Source organism: Typopeltis vanoorti, chromosome 24 (assembly GCF_054136105.1).
Source record: "Typopeltis vanoorti isolate ZY-2024b chromosome 24, IOZ_Tvanoo_1.0, whole genome shotgun sequence".
NCBI classification, from domain to species: Eukaryota; Metazoa; Arthropoda; class Arachnida; order Uropygi; family Thelyphonidae; genus Typopeltis; species Typopeltis vanoorti.
In genome coordinates this window covers 53,873,900-53,893,152 of record NC_143572.1, presented here as the reverse complement: position 1 = coordinate 53,893,152, position 19,253 = coordinate 53,873,900, and the positions used below count along the sequence as shown (strand labels likewise).

General features: G+C 35.0%; 2 protein-coding genes across 4 annotated transcripts in view; one reads left to right on the top strand and one right to left on the bottom strand.

Annotated features, from left to right (window-relative positions):
• The window catches only part of LOC150093217 (ras-related protein Rac1-like), a 117,716-nt gene extending 109,129 nt beyond the window's left edge, over positions 1-8,587 (bottom strand). For 2 of the 3 annotated variants that reach the window (XM_090414089.1, XM_090414087.1), the window contains exon 1: positions 8,431-8,587. Coding sequence is in view for 2 of the 3 variants with exons in the window: in XM_090414087.1 (XP_090270213.1) it covers positions 8,431-8,533 (103 nt within the window). In the remaining variant the exon portion in view is untranslated. The remainder of the gene's footprint in view (positions 1-8,430) is intronic. The other variant, XM_090414088.1, reaches the window with a different exon arrangement.
• LOC150093215 (leukocyte elastase inhibitor A-like) overlaps positions 1-19,253 on the top strand; it is a 92,261-nt gene that overhangs the window by 23,226 nt on the left and 49,782 nt on the right. Inside the window, exon 2 of the mRNA XM_090414086.1 lies at positions 5,561-5,604. The gene's annotated coding sequence lies outside the window, so the exon portion shown is untranslated. The remainder of the gene's footprint in view (positions 1-5,560; positions 5,605-19,253) is intronic.

The following is a 19,253-nucleotide window of genomic DNA, read 5'->3' as shown; positions in this document are numbered from 1 at the left end:
TGAAACTTACATGAATAAGCATATATTTACTAATATTCATTAAGCGCCGAAATACACAGGAAGCAAAAATTTGTGAACCCGCACCAATGCGTGATTTTTTTTTCATTAAAATATAAAAAATAGCAAAAAAGAAATAATAAATAATAAAAATGAAATACGTTTCTTTTAAGATAAAAAAATCTACTTAGTCTTAAAACAGGAGAGATCCCAGATGACTGGAGAACTGGAAAGATCATCCCAATATACAAGAAAGGAGACAAAAGAGACTGCAGAAATTACAGACCAATCAATTTACTCCCTCACACCTATAAAATATTCATGAGAATTATACAAAATAGATTAAAAAACACCTACGAAGAAATGATAGGCATAGAACAAGCTGGTTTCCGAGGAAACTATTCAACAATAGACCAAATTTTCACATTTCACCAACTAGCAGAACTCAGCTGGGAAGACCATAAAGAACTATATTGTTGTTTTGTGGACTTTAAACAAGTTTTCGATAACATCAACAGAGAAATCCTTCTTAAAATTCTACTAGAAAAAGCAATAGACAAATATATAATACCGTTTCTGATAAAATATTACTCTAAGACAAATGCAATAATTAAAAAGGACACACTCACAACAGAACCCATAGAGATCCAAAAAGGAGTAATGCAAGGATGCCCATTATCCCCATGCCTATTCAACATATATCTAGAAGAAGTTGTAAAGAAAGCAATAGACAATGAGCCTGGAATCAATGTCAACGGTTTAAACATAAATAATATCAAATATGCAGATGATCTCGTCCTTCTTGCAAGAACCCCAAATGAACTACAAAAGTTGATCAACAAGCTAAATGAAACCTGTAAAACATATGACATGACAATAAATATACAAAAGACAAACGTGATGAAAATAGGGAGGAGAAGAACTACCATCTCAGCCACCCTAAACGGAGAACAATTAGAACAAGTAGACAACTTCATATACCTTGGATCAAAATTAACAGAAACAATAGATGAACTCAAAACAATCAAACACAGAATAGCGATAGAATGGACCACCATGGGAAAATTACAGAAAATCTGGAAAACAAACAAGATATCTAAACAAGCCAAAATCAAACTATATGAAGCAATAATTATACCAACAGTCATCTATGGAGCAGAAGCGTGGACATTTAAAAAAAGAGAGGAGAAAAAACTGCTGGCATTTGAAATGAAATGCTTAAGAAAAATAAATAGAACAAGTTGGATAGAAAAGAAAACAAACATCACAGTCAGACAAGAACTATTGTATAAAAAGACAATAATAGAAAAAATTCGAAAACAACAACTGAGATGGTTTGGACACACTGTACGCATGGATGCAGACAGACTTCCTAACGTCCTAATCAATACTTTTCCAACTGAAAAAAGAAGACCTGGAAGACCAAGAATTACCTGGCTGAAATGAATAAAGAACATCTCGGGATGCAGAACATATAAGGAACTTTTTCGAACAGCAAGGAATAGAGAAGACTGGAAGATCCTGCTCAAGAGAAGACTCAACCCGTCTTAGACGGAAGAGAAGAAGAAGACGTCTTAAAACATTTTCAATTTGTTTTCATTATCCCCCCCCCGCCCCAACAAAACCTACGGCCCACAGTTTGGGAAGCGCTGATTTACAGCACTAAAGCCAAATTCAACTAAATATGACGACGGGAAGGATAACAGTATTTTTTTTGCAAAACCAGTTGAATTTCAGTATTTCGTTTCTGTCTCGTCAAAAAGCCGTGCCATTGTTCCTTTTATGTTGAATAAAGTTCTAATAGACTCATCATTTTGCTTTTCTGAGAGTTCTTCTTGATACTGTATTTATGTTGACTGCTGTACTAGTGATGTCAGCTTTTTTTTTCTCGGAAAGTCAGGGTTGCAACATCGACAATTTATCGCCGACAATGGTCAATTTTTTGAGTATATCGGTGATGAGATGACGAATGAACATCATTTTCTAATTGCTCCCCAAAACATTCAAATTGCTCCCCTGTGGGGCGTACGCCCCACGTTGGGAAACACTGATCTACGGTATTAATTTGATTTTAATGTAATCTCTCTCACAATTTTAATGTGACCTCTCTCTCAAAGTATAATTAAATTTAAAAAATGGTACTATAGAGTCAACAAAATGTTCGCAAAGTTAATAACCTGTATATAAATAAATACATGATACGAAAAAAGATCAATACAACTTCACCTGATAGGTTCTAATTTTAGTATCACAGGACAGCGTGCGTTACATACACACATCCGCTAGTGCAGTGTTTCTCAAAGTGCGGTACGAAAGGTCGTTAGGGGGGGTACGTGGCAATTTTCGGCTATGCATAATTAAAGGAGTCATTATATTTTTCAACAAACAGTGCAATTAGAGACGACCAGGATAAAATGGCACTAACTAATGAATCACATCCCCTCTCCAACAAAAATCCCCTCTCCAACAAAAACTGCTGTATAGACCAAGCAAAACCATATGTTGCCGGTTGAACATATGGTTTTGCTCGACACCACCCCGTCGTTAACGTGTTAAAACTAAGAAATATATAGTGAATGTGTTTCAGATTTATGGAATTCGGTTGAAGGGAATTAGCATTTCAACTCAACTGTTCAAATGCTAATTTGTCTTTGGTTCGCGATCTTTTGTTAATACCGCACCAATCGTATGCAGTTCTTCGCTGCTCTACGTATCTCAAGTCTTGTAAATTACTGGTAATTTTTGCTTGAAATAATGGGAAAGAAGATGACGCTATTTGGGTAGATGACTTTGACGATGCACACAAAGAAACTGTTCTCGATGCCAAAAGTAATGATAGCGAGTAGGAGCTTCTTGGTAAGTCGCACCATTTTCAGTTTTTTTCTGAAAACTTTAGTTTCCGAAAATTCCCGCACGTATCTCGCAACACGATTTTTTAGCTTTAATTTTGGGAAAAAAGTTAGAGTTATATTCGAGTAAATACAGAATTTTTTTTTTAGCTTTCAAATTCTTTCGTATGGATCATTGGTTAAAGATTGGATTTATAAAACCCCCAAAAGAGAGCAATATAGCAAATACAAATAGCTGTAAGCAACAAGAAAACGTTGATATTGCATCTGGATCAAATGAAATTGATAAGAGTGTGTCGTCTGACATCTCTAGAGAACCAAAATTTAAAAATAAATCATATTTTTTGTTTACATGAACATATAAATTCAAATAAAATAGATATTTAGTTTTAATTAATATTTTAAATTGATTTATTAATTTTAATTAATTTTTTAATTAATTTTAAATTAATTAAATAAATTAATTTACAATTTAATTAGATTAGATTAGTTACATTATTAGACTAATTAGATTACAATTTAAAATAAAATATTGACATCTGGGTAGTAACTGGTCTTGTTTTTAATCAACGACGATGATTTCAATTTGTCTATTGCAAATGAATATTTATTTTTGCTTTAACTATTTGCTGCTACGCTAGTATTACAAGGATATGTAGAACAATTCTTTTCCACAATACATTTTCTAAAAATATGCTCAGCCTCTCCCGTCATTTACTTTTAATAACTTTCCATGGAAGAAGCACTTCATTGTAAAAAGTCTCTAGAATACTATGTATGGTTTCGACAATTTTCTCAAAATAACTAATATTTTATCTAATATAGTCCTTATTTCTGATAGACTTCAGATCTGAAGAGGATTTTTTTTCTTATTTTTAAATGTTTGAATTCTCTGAAGAAGTCCATGACAAATTATGTTGCCATTCAGCAATTTTTCGATTCTTTGAATTAATAAATGCATGTTTTTGAAGAATATATTAATTTTGTAAATCACGAGCTTTCTATATTGTTGTTGTTTTTAGACAAACTTCAAAATGGAAATTTGTCATCGGCAATTTTCTGTATTGTTGTTGGTGGATACACATGCACTTCAAAATGGCAACTTTTCACATAACTGATAAATTAGATTCCTTAAAGATATAAATGAGGTTTATCATATATTTATATCTAAAATACAACGATGCCGGCTATCTCACATTAACTTTATTCAGTATAAATTTAAAATAAACATAAATTCAATGAAAGACATTCACAGATATCCACGCTGCAGTGGAATAATGTAGAGGGTTGGAAAGCTAAGACACCAATATTGGCCAAACAAAACGGATTTATAGATTTAGACGATTTCTTATTATTATATACTTAGTGTAAAAAAATCATTTATTGAAACTGTAAGAATATTTCATCCAATGTTACAATTTTTTAAATACTGATTACGTTATTTTAATTTTTAGTTACAAAAGCTAGCCAGTTTGTTACTTTAAACTCGAATAGCGTATTCTGCTGTCAACTCAGCTGTAACCGAGACACGAGCTAGTAAGCACATGCGACGTGGCTCATATGTGATTCATGTTTTCAACATAATTAAATGATCTTTCCCTGACGATGCTCGTGTAACATTGCAAGAAATATATTGCAGTTTTAATTAATTCTGTTTTTCTACATATGCATGTGTTAACTGCCTTAGTATATAATATGGAGCGCATGTACTCGTTTGAAACGTTTGGCTATATGAATTCTGTTTCTACAAAATATTATATGACGAGGAAATTATTATATTTGAATATGATGTTACCCTGCTTGAGTGGTTTCAAGTCATTTACTTGGGAAGGAGATCTATGTTTAAATCCCGTCTCTGATAGGCTGAACTTTATTTAACCTTTTCTAAGCAAAGCGAAGTTAATGATGTACACGGATGTTTTTTTTTTAATAAGAAATTTATGGAAATTAACATGTTAATATTTCTCCAGACGAATTGAAATTATTATTATTATTATACTGTGTACATTCTTGTTTAAAATACGTATTTCATATGCTAATCATGCCTATCAGATCTATATTAAAACTCACAGAAAGGAAAGCCTGTTAATAATGTGAGGAAATGTAGTTCAAATTTCCAAATTGGAAGGCACAGTATTACTAGCTGAACAAATCAAATATATATAATGTTTAAAACAGTATGAAATCATTATTTTCCATATGAAAGTAAGGAAAGATATATGAGAAATTTGTTTTAAAACGTTTGGCCGATTTACTGAATATCTTTGAAATGAGTTTATTTAGTTGAGTGCACGAGAGATGCACAGAGAAGGCTACGAGTCTATCCTATCCACTCAGCGGATTCCCTTGAAGATAATGAATGACCTTGTAAAACTTATTAACAGTATTAACTGAAGCTTGTCATGGTGGGGGGGGGGGGTAGAAACACAGTTATAAACAAGTCAAAGATTTACTGTCAATGAATTCTGTTTTCATAAAATAATCATAATCGCAATAAATAAGTTGATCCTAATTAATAATATATTAGCTATTTATTATTTTTATTAAAAAAACCCTAATTTCTTTCAACATTTTTAAAGTAATTTCCTATTTCGGACTGCATTACCAATTAAAAAAAAATGCATCGGATTTTTTAAACTAGAGAAATAAATAGTTTTATTTATTAATTTATTATTTACATTTTATTTTGTTATTTTATTTATTAACTTTTTTAGGCTCGCTTTCGGCCGATTCTTGGGTTATTAAATCATTGGAGCAGGTAAGTAGTTTTTTTTTTTTTTTCTCTCTTTCCCAAGATTTTCTCCAGATTTTCAGTCTCACAACAAAGAAAACCGACCCCAATACCACGTATTCTCAGTGTTTTTCATCTGAATAGACAGTGCACGATATAGCTGCCGCGATGATAAGAGCCAAATACCAGACAGTCCGTCGATTAAAAAGAAAATGTTAAAACTAAAAAAAAAGGTACTGTTTGGAATTACAATCGAAGCAACTAAGCTTATATAAGGCCTTATATCACCAAAACGTATTAAGGAGTGTATTGAGCCTGTTAACTGAGTTTCCGGGAGTGAAAAAAACACCTATGCCATCGTATGAGAGTGGTTAACCCGCCTTCAAATGAAAAGCATTTATAAAGGATCTTTGGTACTAGAAAGGATTCAAACTGTCCTTGCAATCAAGGAGCTCGTTTTTTTAAGTGCTGTTTATTCCCTTTAGGGAATAAAACTCGAGTGTCATAATCAAGATTCTGGAACGCGGAGACACATTATTTGAAACCCTTACTGCAGTAAAAGGCATAAAATAGTCTTTATTATGAAGTATATATATATATATTTTTTTTTTTCCATTTAGAAATGGAACTAGTAGGCCATATTAAAAAGTGCACTTCGACTATAGTAACACAACTGAGTGAATGTACACACGTATGAATTTTAAAAGATCCAGCCACACTGAATTCAAAATTTCTGCCTCACCCACCTTACACGCAGGTAAATTTTAGTTAAAAACTACAGCATAATAATTACTAAAAATTACACAATTTTCTGATATTTTTCGTTTGTAAGCTCATACTGGAAATTCTTTTCTTGATAAGAAGGCAGCAATATTTAACTAGTCCAAAATAATTCTATTAACTTCATCAACTGCATGTACTATTCCTCGCTGAATAACTTTTTCCAGTGTCTTACTAAGTAGATTGAACACAATTCCAATGCAAATATAGGAAATGTAACTTTAAGAACATGGACCAAAGTATTGTAACAGTGCAATTTATTCATTACGATTTTTTGAGAACGAGCTATCTAAATAATCTGCACATTTATAATTAATGTAGACATTTATATTTTACACTACGTTTATTGCAAATTATCCCTATTTTACTGTATATAACCATACATATGATATAGTGGATCGAGAAGGGGAGAGGCAATATTCAATGGTTCCCCCCTCTGTGATTTATTAAATTTTTCAAAATTTCTGAACTATATGGAATTTATGTTATTAGTTGATAGTATCTAAATATATTTCGTAGATAATAGCAAAAAATGGGAGAAAAGGTAATTTAAAGAATTTATTCTTGTTTTTCTCAGTTTCTTTCCTATTGGTATTGTTCTTTATTTTATTTATTTTTTATGGATTGCAATCTCCTTAATATCACATACCATTTTACTTTTCGATGTCCGATTCAATCATTTAATAGTTGAATTTTATATATATTTTTTTTCGGATTTTTATTTTCCTAATTTTTTTCAGTATTATTGTCTTCAATTTTTCTTTTGCAGTGTTTTAATTTATATGGTTTCATTTATTTGTATATCTTTCGTAGTTTCTACTACGTATGTTAGTACCAGTCTACAAACTCCTCTATAGATTCATATTTTGATATTCATATTATAGATTCATATTCATATATTCATAAATTCTATTCATATAATGAATAGAATTTAGTTCTATTTCTAAAGATTTTAATCTTATTCACATGTTCAATTATTTTCCATTTGATCCTTTATAACATTCAAATGAATTGTTTGTAGCTCATTTAAATAGTATAAAGGATAAAGAAATTGAGACTTAAAATATTTCTCTGGTAATCCAATTCGGTCTTTATTTTAAAAGTGCACCGTTAAAAGTGCGCCTGGCGAAACTTTCATAATGTGTCCTGCGCCGACCGCCATCTAACAAACAATTAAACTCAATAAATACGACATTGACCTCATATAACGTTTGCACTATTACTTATACCAATCCTATCGACCGTTACTATGACAACCACTGATGTAATTTCCTCATGTCGACAAATGCAGACGCAAGCACGATTAAGTCCCGGGACTGTTTGACATAGCACGAAAAGGAAAATATGGTCCTCAAATGTATGTGTTTTTTTCTTCAACAGGGATGGTCCACCTGTTGAAAGGTGGGTAGGAAGAAGATCGAAGGGTGATGACGTCAAGGGAAGAAAAAAAAAGATAAAACGTCAACGAAAATGTGTTTCGTGTTGACTGACAATGTTTTCAAAACAACATAAGGAAACAATAGTAAAATATTAAATATGGCGCCTGACTGTTATTGGGATTTTTGAAATAGAAGTTACATCAACACACTTGCTAATTCGAGAAACACGTGGAAGCCATATTCACGAGACAGTCGCTGCTTTTCAAAGGCTGAAAAAAATATATAATAAAAAATCAATAAACAGCTTAGAATGTTGAGAACGAGAGGCAGACCAGACGCTTTGTTTGTCAAATGTAAAAGAAGTAAGCAAAATATACATACATTAAGTGAAATAACATAAAACATGACAGACAAATTCGATACGCGACACGAAAAGAAAAAAAAAAATAGATATCTGGCATAAAAGAAAAAGATGCCGAGCTGGTATGTATCATATTTCGCTTAATGACTTCGTTGAGTTATAAGTACCGACTGCCGACGAAACGAGATAACGAAAATGAAATGCAAAAGATAAATGCAGACTTGTTGTTAAGCAGACGAAACCACACTAACGAGAAATTTAATCTTTTACGGGTGACTGCTGAAATAAAAACAAAATATTGTCTTTTTGAATTGAAACGAAAAACAGACCTACCGTTGGCGTCTTCAAAGTATTTGAATAGTAAAAACCACAAGCAAGTACGTTCACTTTGGTTACGGACCATACGACGGTCAGAACACTTTTTAACGAAATACATCCGCTTCTAGGCTACCGCTCATTCCGTCATAAGCATCAGCTGACTTCCGGAGGTGACCGGGAAAAACTAGGCCTCCCTACTGCCTTGGGATGGGTCCGACCTCGACACGAGGAGGAAACTGTGCGCAACACATTATGCGCACAGTGGCTAAAGTTGGTTTCTCTTAGAAATCGGAATTACATAATGTGTTTGTGAAATCGAACAGCTGGCAGGAGTGCAAATACAACTCTTTGATAGTTTCGGAGGTTGTATACATAGCGCATTATGATGGCAGAATCATTTTTATTGTAAAAAGAGAGAGGGGGGGCAGAAAGTGGAATATATTTAGATTTCTTTTATGCGAGTACGCTTTTAAAAAAATTCTTCTAAGCGTAATAAATAATACAACTCTATTGAGTTAGTTTTTCACCCCCCATAAACATATTTTCTTAATATATATGTATGCATATATTAGTAAAATATCAGTCTATTATACATAACAATTTTGAGTGAACGAATTTTAATAAATAGTATTTGGGATTTTTAAATTTTTGCCATATAAATTTCGATTAAAATTGTATCATTTTAGTGGGAAAATTAGGCAAAATAATTCGAATATAATGCAAAAATTATATGTTAAAAATGACGTAAATAAACTGTCGATATAGCTCAAAGCACAGAAATGATTGCAAACAACATAATATTAAAGGTACATTTTTTAATATCATTCTGGCATTGTGACGTCACTATTATTTAGTGATTCTAGATTCAATATACTGATCTAGATTCAATATACTGATCTAGATTCAATCAGCATGAGCCTGATTGAATCTCATGCTGTTTTTACCTTATGTTGACCAGTATTTCCCAACCGCGAATCCGTTCAATTTATATTGGGGATATAATACCTATATAAATTAACAGGTCCTCAGAGAAGTTTGGACGGACGTTATCGTAGATAGTTTATTTATTCATGTGTAATATATAATTTTCTACAGATATCTTCAGTCACTGTTCATCACTACTCTCCTCTAAATCTGTTTCTGTTAAAACACGTGCCGCAGCTTCTACTGCTGTCTTTTGGAACAGTCCCACTATCTTAAGCATTTCCTAAAAAAGTATAATATGCAGGTCAACAAATCACAAGATAATTTTCTACTCTCTTCTGAACTTTCTTGACTATTCACTATACTAATGTCTGTAGGCTTACAGACTCCTGAGTATGAGAATACCAGAAAAAAGTCTCTCCTAGAATGCATTAATACTCTAGAAGGGATAAAGTTAGATAATCTGGAAACCCTGTCCTGAAAATCACCGTAGTACTAACTTTTCAAAACACTTCTGTCCTCCAAGAAGATAAGCAAGATACTGATCTCGTATTAGACTATCAAATTCATCTACTACCTAAAGATATTCCTAAACATCTATGCCACAGCGGGATTCGAAATAACCGCTAGGCAGTGAATTATATCAATGAAAACAAAATTACCATTACAAGACAAATTTTAGTGATACGTGTGATATTGTTACAATCAGTAACTGTATACTAAACATATCACTAAAATTTATCCGGCCAATAATATGCTTATGCCTAAATCCAAATCGCAGTATGTGTAGGATCAAAAAATAAAAAATAAATATTATAAATAAAAGTAAACAAAAAATAAACAGTGTAATTTGAAATGCTTTTCAATTTTTTTTTTAATTTTTTATTGCAATACAATTAGTTGTGGATATTGTACTCTAATTCCGACAATTTCATTTTTACCATTTGTCCTGCATGTTTCAAATGAATGTATGTGAAATGATTTTTTCCTTATTAGGATATTGTTGCGCTTCTGAAACAGTTTTGGGTTAGCCATCCTTTCACCCCCCCCCCCCATACAAATGTCGACGTTATGGGCCAAGTGACTAAGAGGTCATTATTCATAATACCCGGCCATTATAAATAATGACTAATACGGCCGCGCAGAATGATAAATATTGATTTATTAAATTGACCAGACATTATGAATAAAGCTACATTCCCTTTGGGCAATTTGATTAAAAAAAAAAAACTCCTAACCTAAATTACGATAATCTCCCTTGTGATATTTTTGTATTTCGTACTTAATTCTTTTTCCATGCGGTTTCTGCAGCCAGGGGGGCAATAGCGATAAGGGCATCATGCAATATCTGAAAAATTTCTTCAGTGTGAACGTAATTTTTAATCAAATTGCCATATGCATATTACAATGCCCAAGTCACTTTGGTTTATGACTCTGTCACTTTTTCTATCATTGTCAAATACGCTGATTTTGTAAAAATTTGAGTGACCTTTGATCCAGCATGTGCACTGCAGGAACCAATGCTGTTATTATTCATGGCCTGCTCCACAACAGCAGCAACTTTATTCACTTGTGAATAAAGGTATCATTATTATCACCTTGCGCGACCAGATGATAAGAGTATTCATATTGACCAGTCAATGTGATAAATTATGATAAACAACGCGAAGTTTATTACAGTGACCGACATTGTTTGTCATTATACATTATTATTATTATTATTATTATTATTACGGGCGACTCCAGGGAGTCCTTAGACCCATCGAGGGAGGCCATAAACATCATGTCCACACAACTATACGACATTCTCACAGTATCTATCATATCTTGCCTTGAACTCACTCACAAGGCACCCACAACAGACTCTGGCAGCTTATTCCACTCATTTACCACTCTAAAAGTAAAGAACCCAGCTCTAACACCTTTGCTAACCACACTCTTGCCCAGCTTCCATAGGTGTCCCCTAGTTCTCCCACCACCAGTCCTGATCTCAAAAATATTCTCTGAATTAATCCTATAGAAATCCTTTAGCAATTTGAATGTCTCAATCATATCTCCTCTTTCCCGCCTATCAACCAATTTCTGCAACCCACAAATCTTCAACCTGTTCTCATAATGTTCATTCCATAGACCCGCTGTCATCTTGGTCACTCGCCTCTGGATCCTCTCGACCTCCTCCCCATCAAGAAGAAACCTAGATGACCAAATCTGGGCACAATAGTCGAGATGAGGTCTTATCAAGGCTCGGTACAGAGGTACAATAACTTGCTTGTCTCTGCTCGTCAAGGTATTTTTCAACAACCAAGTGAGTTGATGAGCTGATTTAGCTACTTTTGCAATGCGTCCTCTAAACTTCATCTCCCTATCCACCAACACTCCCAAGTCCCTGGCCTCATCAATCTCCTGGAGTACAGTTCCACCAATGTGGTATACTGCTGCTAATCTTTTCACCCCAAAATGCATAACCTTACATTTTGTCACATTAAATTGACATCCATTCTCCTTAGCCCAGAACTCCAATCTATCCAAGTCATCCTGCAAGATTTTGATATCTTCTGCATTCACTATCGCTCTACCCAACTTTGCATCATCAGCGAACAAACGAACTGTTCCGCTTAGATCCTTCCCTATATCGTTAATGAACAAATTAAACAGCAGTGGTCCAAGAACAGAACCCAGCGGCACAACACTAGTCACAGGCCGTCTTTTGGACTCTACTCCTGAATAAACTACTCTCTGATATCTCTCCATCAACCACCCACCTATCCATCTCACCAACCCTATATCTATTCCCATATGCTGCAGTTTACGGATTAGAAATCCATGTGGTATCCTGTCCAATGCCTTAGCTAGGTCCAGCCTAATAATCCGTCACTGTGTTATAAAACTTGAACAAGTTACTGAGGCATGATCTACCCTTCACAAAGCCATGCTGTCCCACACAGTATCTCATTTTCATCAATCTATTCTTGTATTTTTCCCTTGACTACTTTCTCCAAGACCTTGACAACGACTCCTGATATGCTGATGGGTCGGTAATTTGCAACAGTAGTCTTGGATCCTCCTTTATGTAGTGGAACTATTTTTCCTCTTTCCACACCTTCGGGACTAAACCAGACCCGAAACTCAGCTTAAACAACATGGTCAAGGGCACTGATAATTCTTTAGCCGCTTCACCTAAGACCAGTGCCAGGATACCATCCAATCCCACAGATGTATTCACATTAAGGTTCTGTAGTTCACCTCCACTTTATTCATCACAATTCCCGTATAAACTAATGGTTCCTTCATTTTTTTCAATGTCACCACCTGGATGATATCCTCTTGCAAAGTGCTCGCTCAGTAATTCCACTATATCGACTGATTCAGTGACCGCCTTACCATCGTCATTACTTAAAATCATTTTGCCGTGTACGGTTTTTTTTTTTTTTTTGGCTTGCAGCATATTGAAAGAACTGTTTGGGTTTCTCTTTAGCTTGCATAGCTAGTTTCCTTTCATAATTCGCTTTTACTTTTTTTACCACAGTCGTTACTCTTCTGGCCTGCGCTTTATAACGTTCGTGTGCCTGCAGATCACCTTTCTCTTTAAATTCCCTTCACAGTTGTTTCTTTTTTTGCAGCTCACGCTTAATGGTGTGATTCATCCATTTAACCCCTACTTGTTTTACTATTCGGACCCCAGGTATACAATCAGCCATTACCTCCTGTAAATGCTCCTTGACCACTTCCCATGCTCTATCGACATCGAGCCCTTGCAGTTGTACATGCCATGGCACTGATCCAAGCAATCCCCTAAGCTTCTCATACTTGCCAGCACGGTAATTCCACATATGCCCTGTCTGAATCGAAAATTCCACACCTTTAGCCACCTCCCAGGTCAAGACCTTATGATTACTCTCACCAATAGGTGGCAACATGGTCATATTCATTACAGTCAAATTCTCAGATGCTATTACCAGGTCAAGCACTCTCAAAACCCTAGTATTTTCAATGACATGCTGTGTCAGATAGTTATCCCTTAATAATTGAATAAAATCTATTTCCTTCCTCAGATGTGTCCTCTCCTCCTTCCAATCAATGTTACCATAGTTGAAACCCCCCATAATAATTACCCTCCTTCCACTGATTGCGTCTATTTGTCTATGCCTACTATCTCCACCATCTGTTCCATCAGCTGGGGTATAGCAGCACCCAACTGTATATTTTGTTCTGCATTCTCAATCTCACACCAAATAGCCTCAAATGAGCTCCTTTCGCTATCCTGCAATACAACTTCAATTCTCCTTGGCTGCAGCTCATCAGCTATCATCAATAACACTCTCCCCCATTTAATTCTCTCTGTCTCGCCTAAACACACTATAACCTACACATTCTACCCCACTAACTATATCATCTTCCGTCAGCCATGTTTCACTAATGTCAATAACCTGTGGCCAGGAAGAGCCAATCAAAGCCAAAAATTCTTCCTTCTTGTTCCTAATACTCCTGGCATTAGTATGCATGAAATGCAGAAGTCCCTTTGTCCCACCTCTATCTTGATGCGTTATTCTAACTATCCCATTCCGATTTCTTGTCCTTAGTACTGGCTCGGGGTGCATTATATACATTCTTACACTCAACTGTCACACTGATGTCAACATATCCACTTCCTCCCCCCCTCCTTCCTTGGTAGTTCTAGTTTCCCTGGAATATGCATTCAGTTATTATATTTTATGACTTATAAATATTTATTTTTTATTTTAGTTATTTATTATTATTATTATTATTATTATTATTATTATTTTATTTTGTGTTCATTCCAAATGTAGTTTCTGGAATGCAGTTGAATGGGAAAAAAAAGTAGTAAATGCATTACAAAATCAACTTGCTCATAACCTGTCAAAAGGCCTTTAACAGGATACTACATGGAATTCTAATCCGTAAACTTCCATAGGTGTCCCCTAGTTCTCCCACCACTAGTCCTGATCTCAAAAATATTCTCTGAATTAATCCTATAGAAACCCTTTAGCAATTTGAATGTCTCAATCATATCTCTGCAACATATGGGAATGGATAAAGGGTTAGTGAGATGGATGGGTGGTTGATGGAGATATATCAGAGAGTAGTTTATTCACGAGTAGAGTCCAAAAGTCCGCCTGTGACTTGTGGTGTGCTGCAGGGTTCTGTTCTTGGACCACTACTTTTCATTTTTTTCATTAACGATATAGGGAAGGATCTGAGAGGAAGTGTTCACTTGTTTGCTGATCATGCAAGGTTGGGTAGGGCAATAGGGAATGCATAAGATGTCAAAATCTTGCAGGATGATTTGGATAGATTGGAGTTCTGGGATAAGGAGAATGGATGTCAATTTAATGCGGCAAAATGTAAGGTTATGCATTTTGGGGTGAAAAGATTAGCAGCAGTATACCACATTGGTGGAACTGTACTCCAGGAGATTGATGAGGCCAGGGACTTGGGAGTGTTGGTGGATAGGGAGATGAAGTTTAGGGAGCACATTGCAAAAGTGGCTAAATCAGCTCATCAAATCACTTGGATGCTGAAGAATACTTTGACGAGCAGAGATAAGCAAGTTATTGTACCTCTGTACCGAGCCTTGATAAGACCTCATCTCGACTACTGTGCCCAGATTTGGTCACCTAGGTTTCTTCTTGATGGGGAGGAGGTGGAGAGGATCCAGAGGCGAGTGACCAAGATGATAGCAGGTCTATGGAATGAACCTTATAAGAACAGGTTGAAGATTTGTGGGTTGCAGAAATTGGTTGATAGGCGGGACAGAGGAGATATGAATGAGACATTCAAATTGCTAAAGGGTTTCTATAGGATTAATTCAGAGAATATTTTTGAGATCAGAACTAGTGGTGGGAGAACTAGGGGACACCTATGGAAGCTGGGCAAGAGTGTGGTTAGCAAGGGTGTTAGAGCTGGGTTTTTTACTTTTAGAGTGGTAAATGAGCGGAATAAGCAGCCAGTCTGTTGTGGGTGCCATGACTGTGAATAAGTTCAAGGCGAGGTATGATAGATACTGTGAGAATGTCGAATAGTTGTTCTTGACACGATGTTAGGGCCTCCCTCGATGAGTCTCAGGACTCCTTGGAGTCGCTCGTAGTAGTAGTAGTAGTAGTAGTAGTAGTAATAATAATAATAATAATAATAATAATAATAATAATAATAATAATAATAATAATAATAATAATAATAATAATAATAATAATAAACTTGAAGATTCGTGTTATACTGTTACATTAAACTGGCTTAACACGTTCATTGCCAAGCTGAAAATTGGAATTTCGTGTGGTGGCCAAATTTTTTTTTTTTTTTTTTTTATTTAGTTAGCGACGTCTACGCGATAACGCGTGATCGGCCGCCCGGTGAGAACTCGCAACACGCGATATCGCGTGATTGGTAATGAACGTGTTAAAAGATAATGAAATATTTTCAAAAATTCTGTAAAATATTATATTTAACTTTGAGAAGCAACTGAAAAAAAAAAAGAGAACGAAAGAAAACATAAATAAATAAATAAAATATACATGGAATGTTAGTATTGTGTCCAAACGCTTATCACGGCGGGTACCCTCCACCCATCACTTTACTACATTCAAAAATATAATAACGGAATGACTCACGTGAAATATTATTTAATAGTATAATTTTCGCCTGTGTATCGCAGGCATCTCAGTACATTTATAAAGCTAATTGAAGATATCTGCGATACACAGGCGAAAATTATACTATTAAATAATATTTTACGTGAGTCATTCCGTTATTATATTTTTGAATTCAATGTCTGCTCACGGTATTTCCTTATTAAAACTACACTATTTAATCTTCCATCTACTACCTACGTCAATATCATCATCTATACGACATTTACTACTACATAACTACATATTACTAATTTCAATATACATACTAATATTTTTATGGACCATGAGAATATCATGCAAAATTATTGTTCATTAGTAAACAACAGCCAATTTCCTTGTAATCGCTTCATTGTTTAGTCTCGCCATCTAGCGAGAGATGTCTAAACTACATTATTGGAAAACTTGCACACTGGTTAAGTTTTTTTTAATTTTTTATTTTAATTTACTCTTTTATTTACTCGTATTTTATTTATTTATAATATATGCGATAATTGATTACTTTACATTTCTATTTGTATAAATGGATGGCCTCGCCTACTCCCGTATATACGGGAATAAAAAGGCGTTAGCTGATTTTTTTTTTTTTTTTATTTGTTTTGTTAACATTTTTGTTAACATATAACTATGAAAGACTGGTGTAAAAATATACTAGTGTCCAAAAGCTAAGGAAACTGGTATTTTAACTCTACTGTATATGGAAAACGTTTCGTGATTGCAGCACAATGTGGACATAAATTTATTTCCAGCAGACTAATAAATTATATTACAGAAAGAAAAGTGTTATACATTTTGTGCAAATTAAATTGCAATACGTTTTATGCAAAAGTTACACATTTCCTAAGGACGTAGTTAAGGAATTAATGTACACTGTTTGCAGAAAACCATGCGGAAAGACATTTCAGTATGGAATAAGTCCACCCAAAATTGCGATATAGTTCTCACAACGTGCTTAGCACCAAGTGATTCAGGAATTCTTGAGGCAAATTGGTCCACTCCTCTTCAGAGCAAGGATGAGACCTTGTTTGTTTTCTGGAGGGGAATTTAAAGCAGTAATGTGTCTCCCTTTTGCGTCCCAACCGTGTTCTATGGGGTTGAGATCTGGAGAGCATGCTGGCCACTCGATTCGATTCTCGGTCTCCAGAAGTATCTCCACTACTCGTGTACAATGTGGTGTGCCATTGTCATCCATAAAAATTAATTCTTCGCCTACAGCACAGCGGAACAATCGAACATGACGTTGAAGAACTTCGTTACAATAATTTCACCACTCAGTTCTTTTTCCCAGCACTTGTAGCTAGTGCGTCCACTAAGCATAATATCCCCCCCCCCCGCACCGCCGTATCTATCCCTTTCAAGAACATTATTGCGATGGTGAGCATTACCACTTTCAGCCAGATCAAGTGTCGTCTAGAATCGGAGGAAAGACTGAAACGCTTCTTATCTGTAAAGAGTGCATTATACATTGGCCCATTAATGTCTTTTCCAATTTTTATGGATACAACACCACCGAAAACGTGCTGTAGATAAAGGGACGCAGACCACAGGCCTTCGGGCATATAGGCCTACTTTCGTAAACGTCTTACTTCAGTTTGTCGAGATATCTGCGTATCTGTACTTGAATGCAGGCGACTTGCAAGATGACCTACCGTGGTGTGTCGATTATGTTTTGCTGTTATAACCAAAAATGTCTTCCCGGTCCGTGGTGAAGCGAGAACGACCTCTTAGAAAACGTCTGGAACACATTTCATTGGTTTGAAACGCTGCCTAGAGCCTGGATACAATGCTGCGTCAGATTCGAAACTCTGGCAATATCAGTAATTCTGCGGACTTTTTCAAGCTTTCCAATAATTCTTCCCCTCATAAAATCATCTGGTGATGTCTTTGAGGCATTACAAGGCATCCAAATTTGCCACTTTATTCCTTAATGAAAAGAGCCTCCTTCAATCGCAAATCGCGATTGAAGGAAGGTCCTGTTCAATGCTACCAGTTGACCCCTTTGCGTGCGATTCGAAAATTTGAGTGCGTACCGGCTTTCTACTCAAAACCGTCAGTTATACAAATTGCCACACTGATTCGTCTGAGTTTGCGATTGTAATCTTCAGAAATAGTGATGTCCTTAGGTTTTGGACACCAGCGTATACATAAAATATCATTAGGCAAACAAATAGTAAAATATTGCAGTGACGACAACAAATACTGTATTGTTTTAGATTTCATTAACTTAAATTAGTTGGATGCGCCAATTATTCTGCATTGACTATAGCTAGGAAACAATTAGACACTAAAATGTTAGGGTTTATATTCAAGTGTGCAGGGTCTGATAACTTATCCAATCATCTTAGATTTTTCTCTCGGTCTTGTAACAGCGACGTAAGATTTCCGATTCGGCAAATTAGCTGAAGGTAACACTTGTGTCCACACTTCTTTGGTGTACTAGAAGCGATAAACACCCGTGCATTTCAAAGGATGTCTACATTTAACAGATTGAAGGTATGATATTTTTTTGATGAAAGGAGTACGCAATGTTTTAATTTTATATTTCTGAAGGATTATGGTTAATTGTACTGAAATAAAAATAATATAGGGAACACAAATAAAATATTTGATTTGATTTCTGCTTGTTTAAATCTTACCTGAAATACTCAATAAGGGAATGTCTATGTAATTGTCACATTCAATTTCATTTTCATTTTTATAGATGGTAACATCCTCCATATTTGAGCATTTCTGGTCCAGTGCCATTCCACATTTCAGGTTTTTGATGGTTTTTTTCTACCTCAGTCGTGGAGATAAAAAAAGAAGAAAGAAAACAAAACATAAATGCATACACAAGAAAATATCTTAGGAGTTTTATTAATATATCTATTAAATTAGATTTATTTTGGTTTTTTTTAAGGGACGAATTCAACTTTTGAAAAATCAGATGGATCTCTCGACATCTGAGATAATAAAATATGAAACAATTCATATATAGCATTGCCTTGTATTATTAATGGAAAGGCTTTCCACTACATTTCGGCACGTTGCTGCAGAAATTCCCTTCCATTCTTCCAGAAGAGTATTAGCGAAGTCAGTCGCTGAGGTCGAGCGATTTAACCTTGCTTGCAATTAGTGTGTTCCAGTTCATCCCACAACTGTTCTATGGAGTTGAAATCAGGACTCTGTGTAGGCTAGTCAAGCAGAGAACTGTCTGCAATGCCAATTATATTCAACAGAGTCAAGATTCTTCGTCACTGGAACTAGCCGGAACAATCAAAAACATCCCCA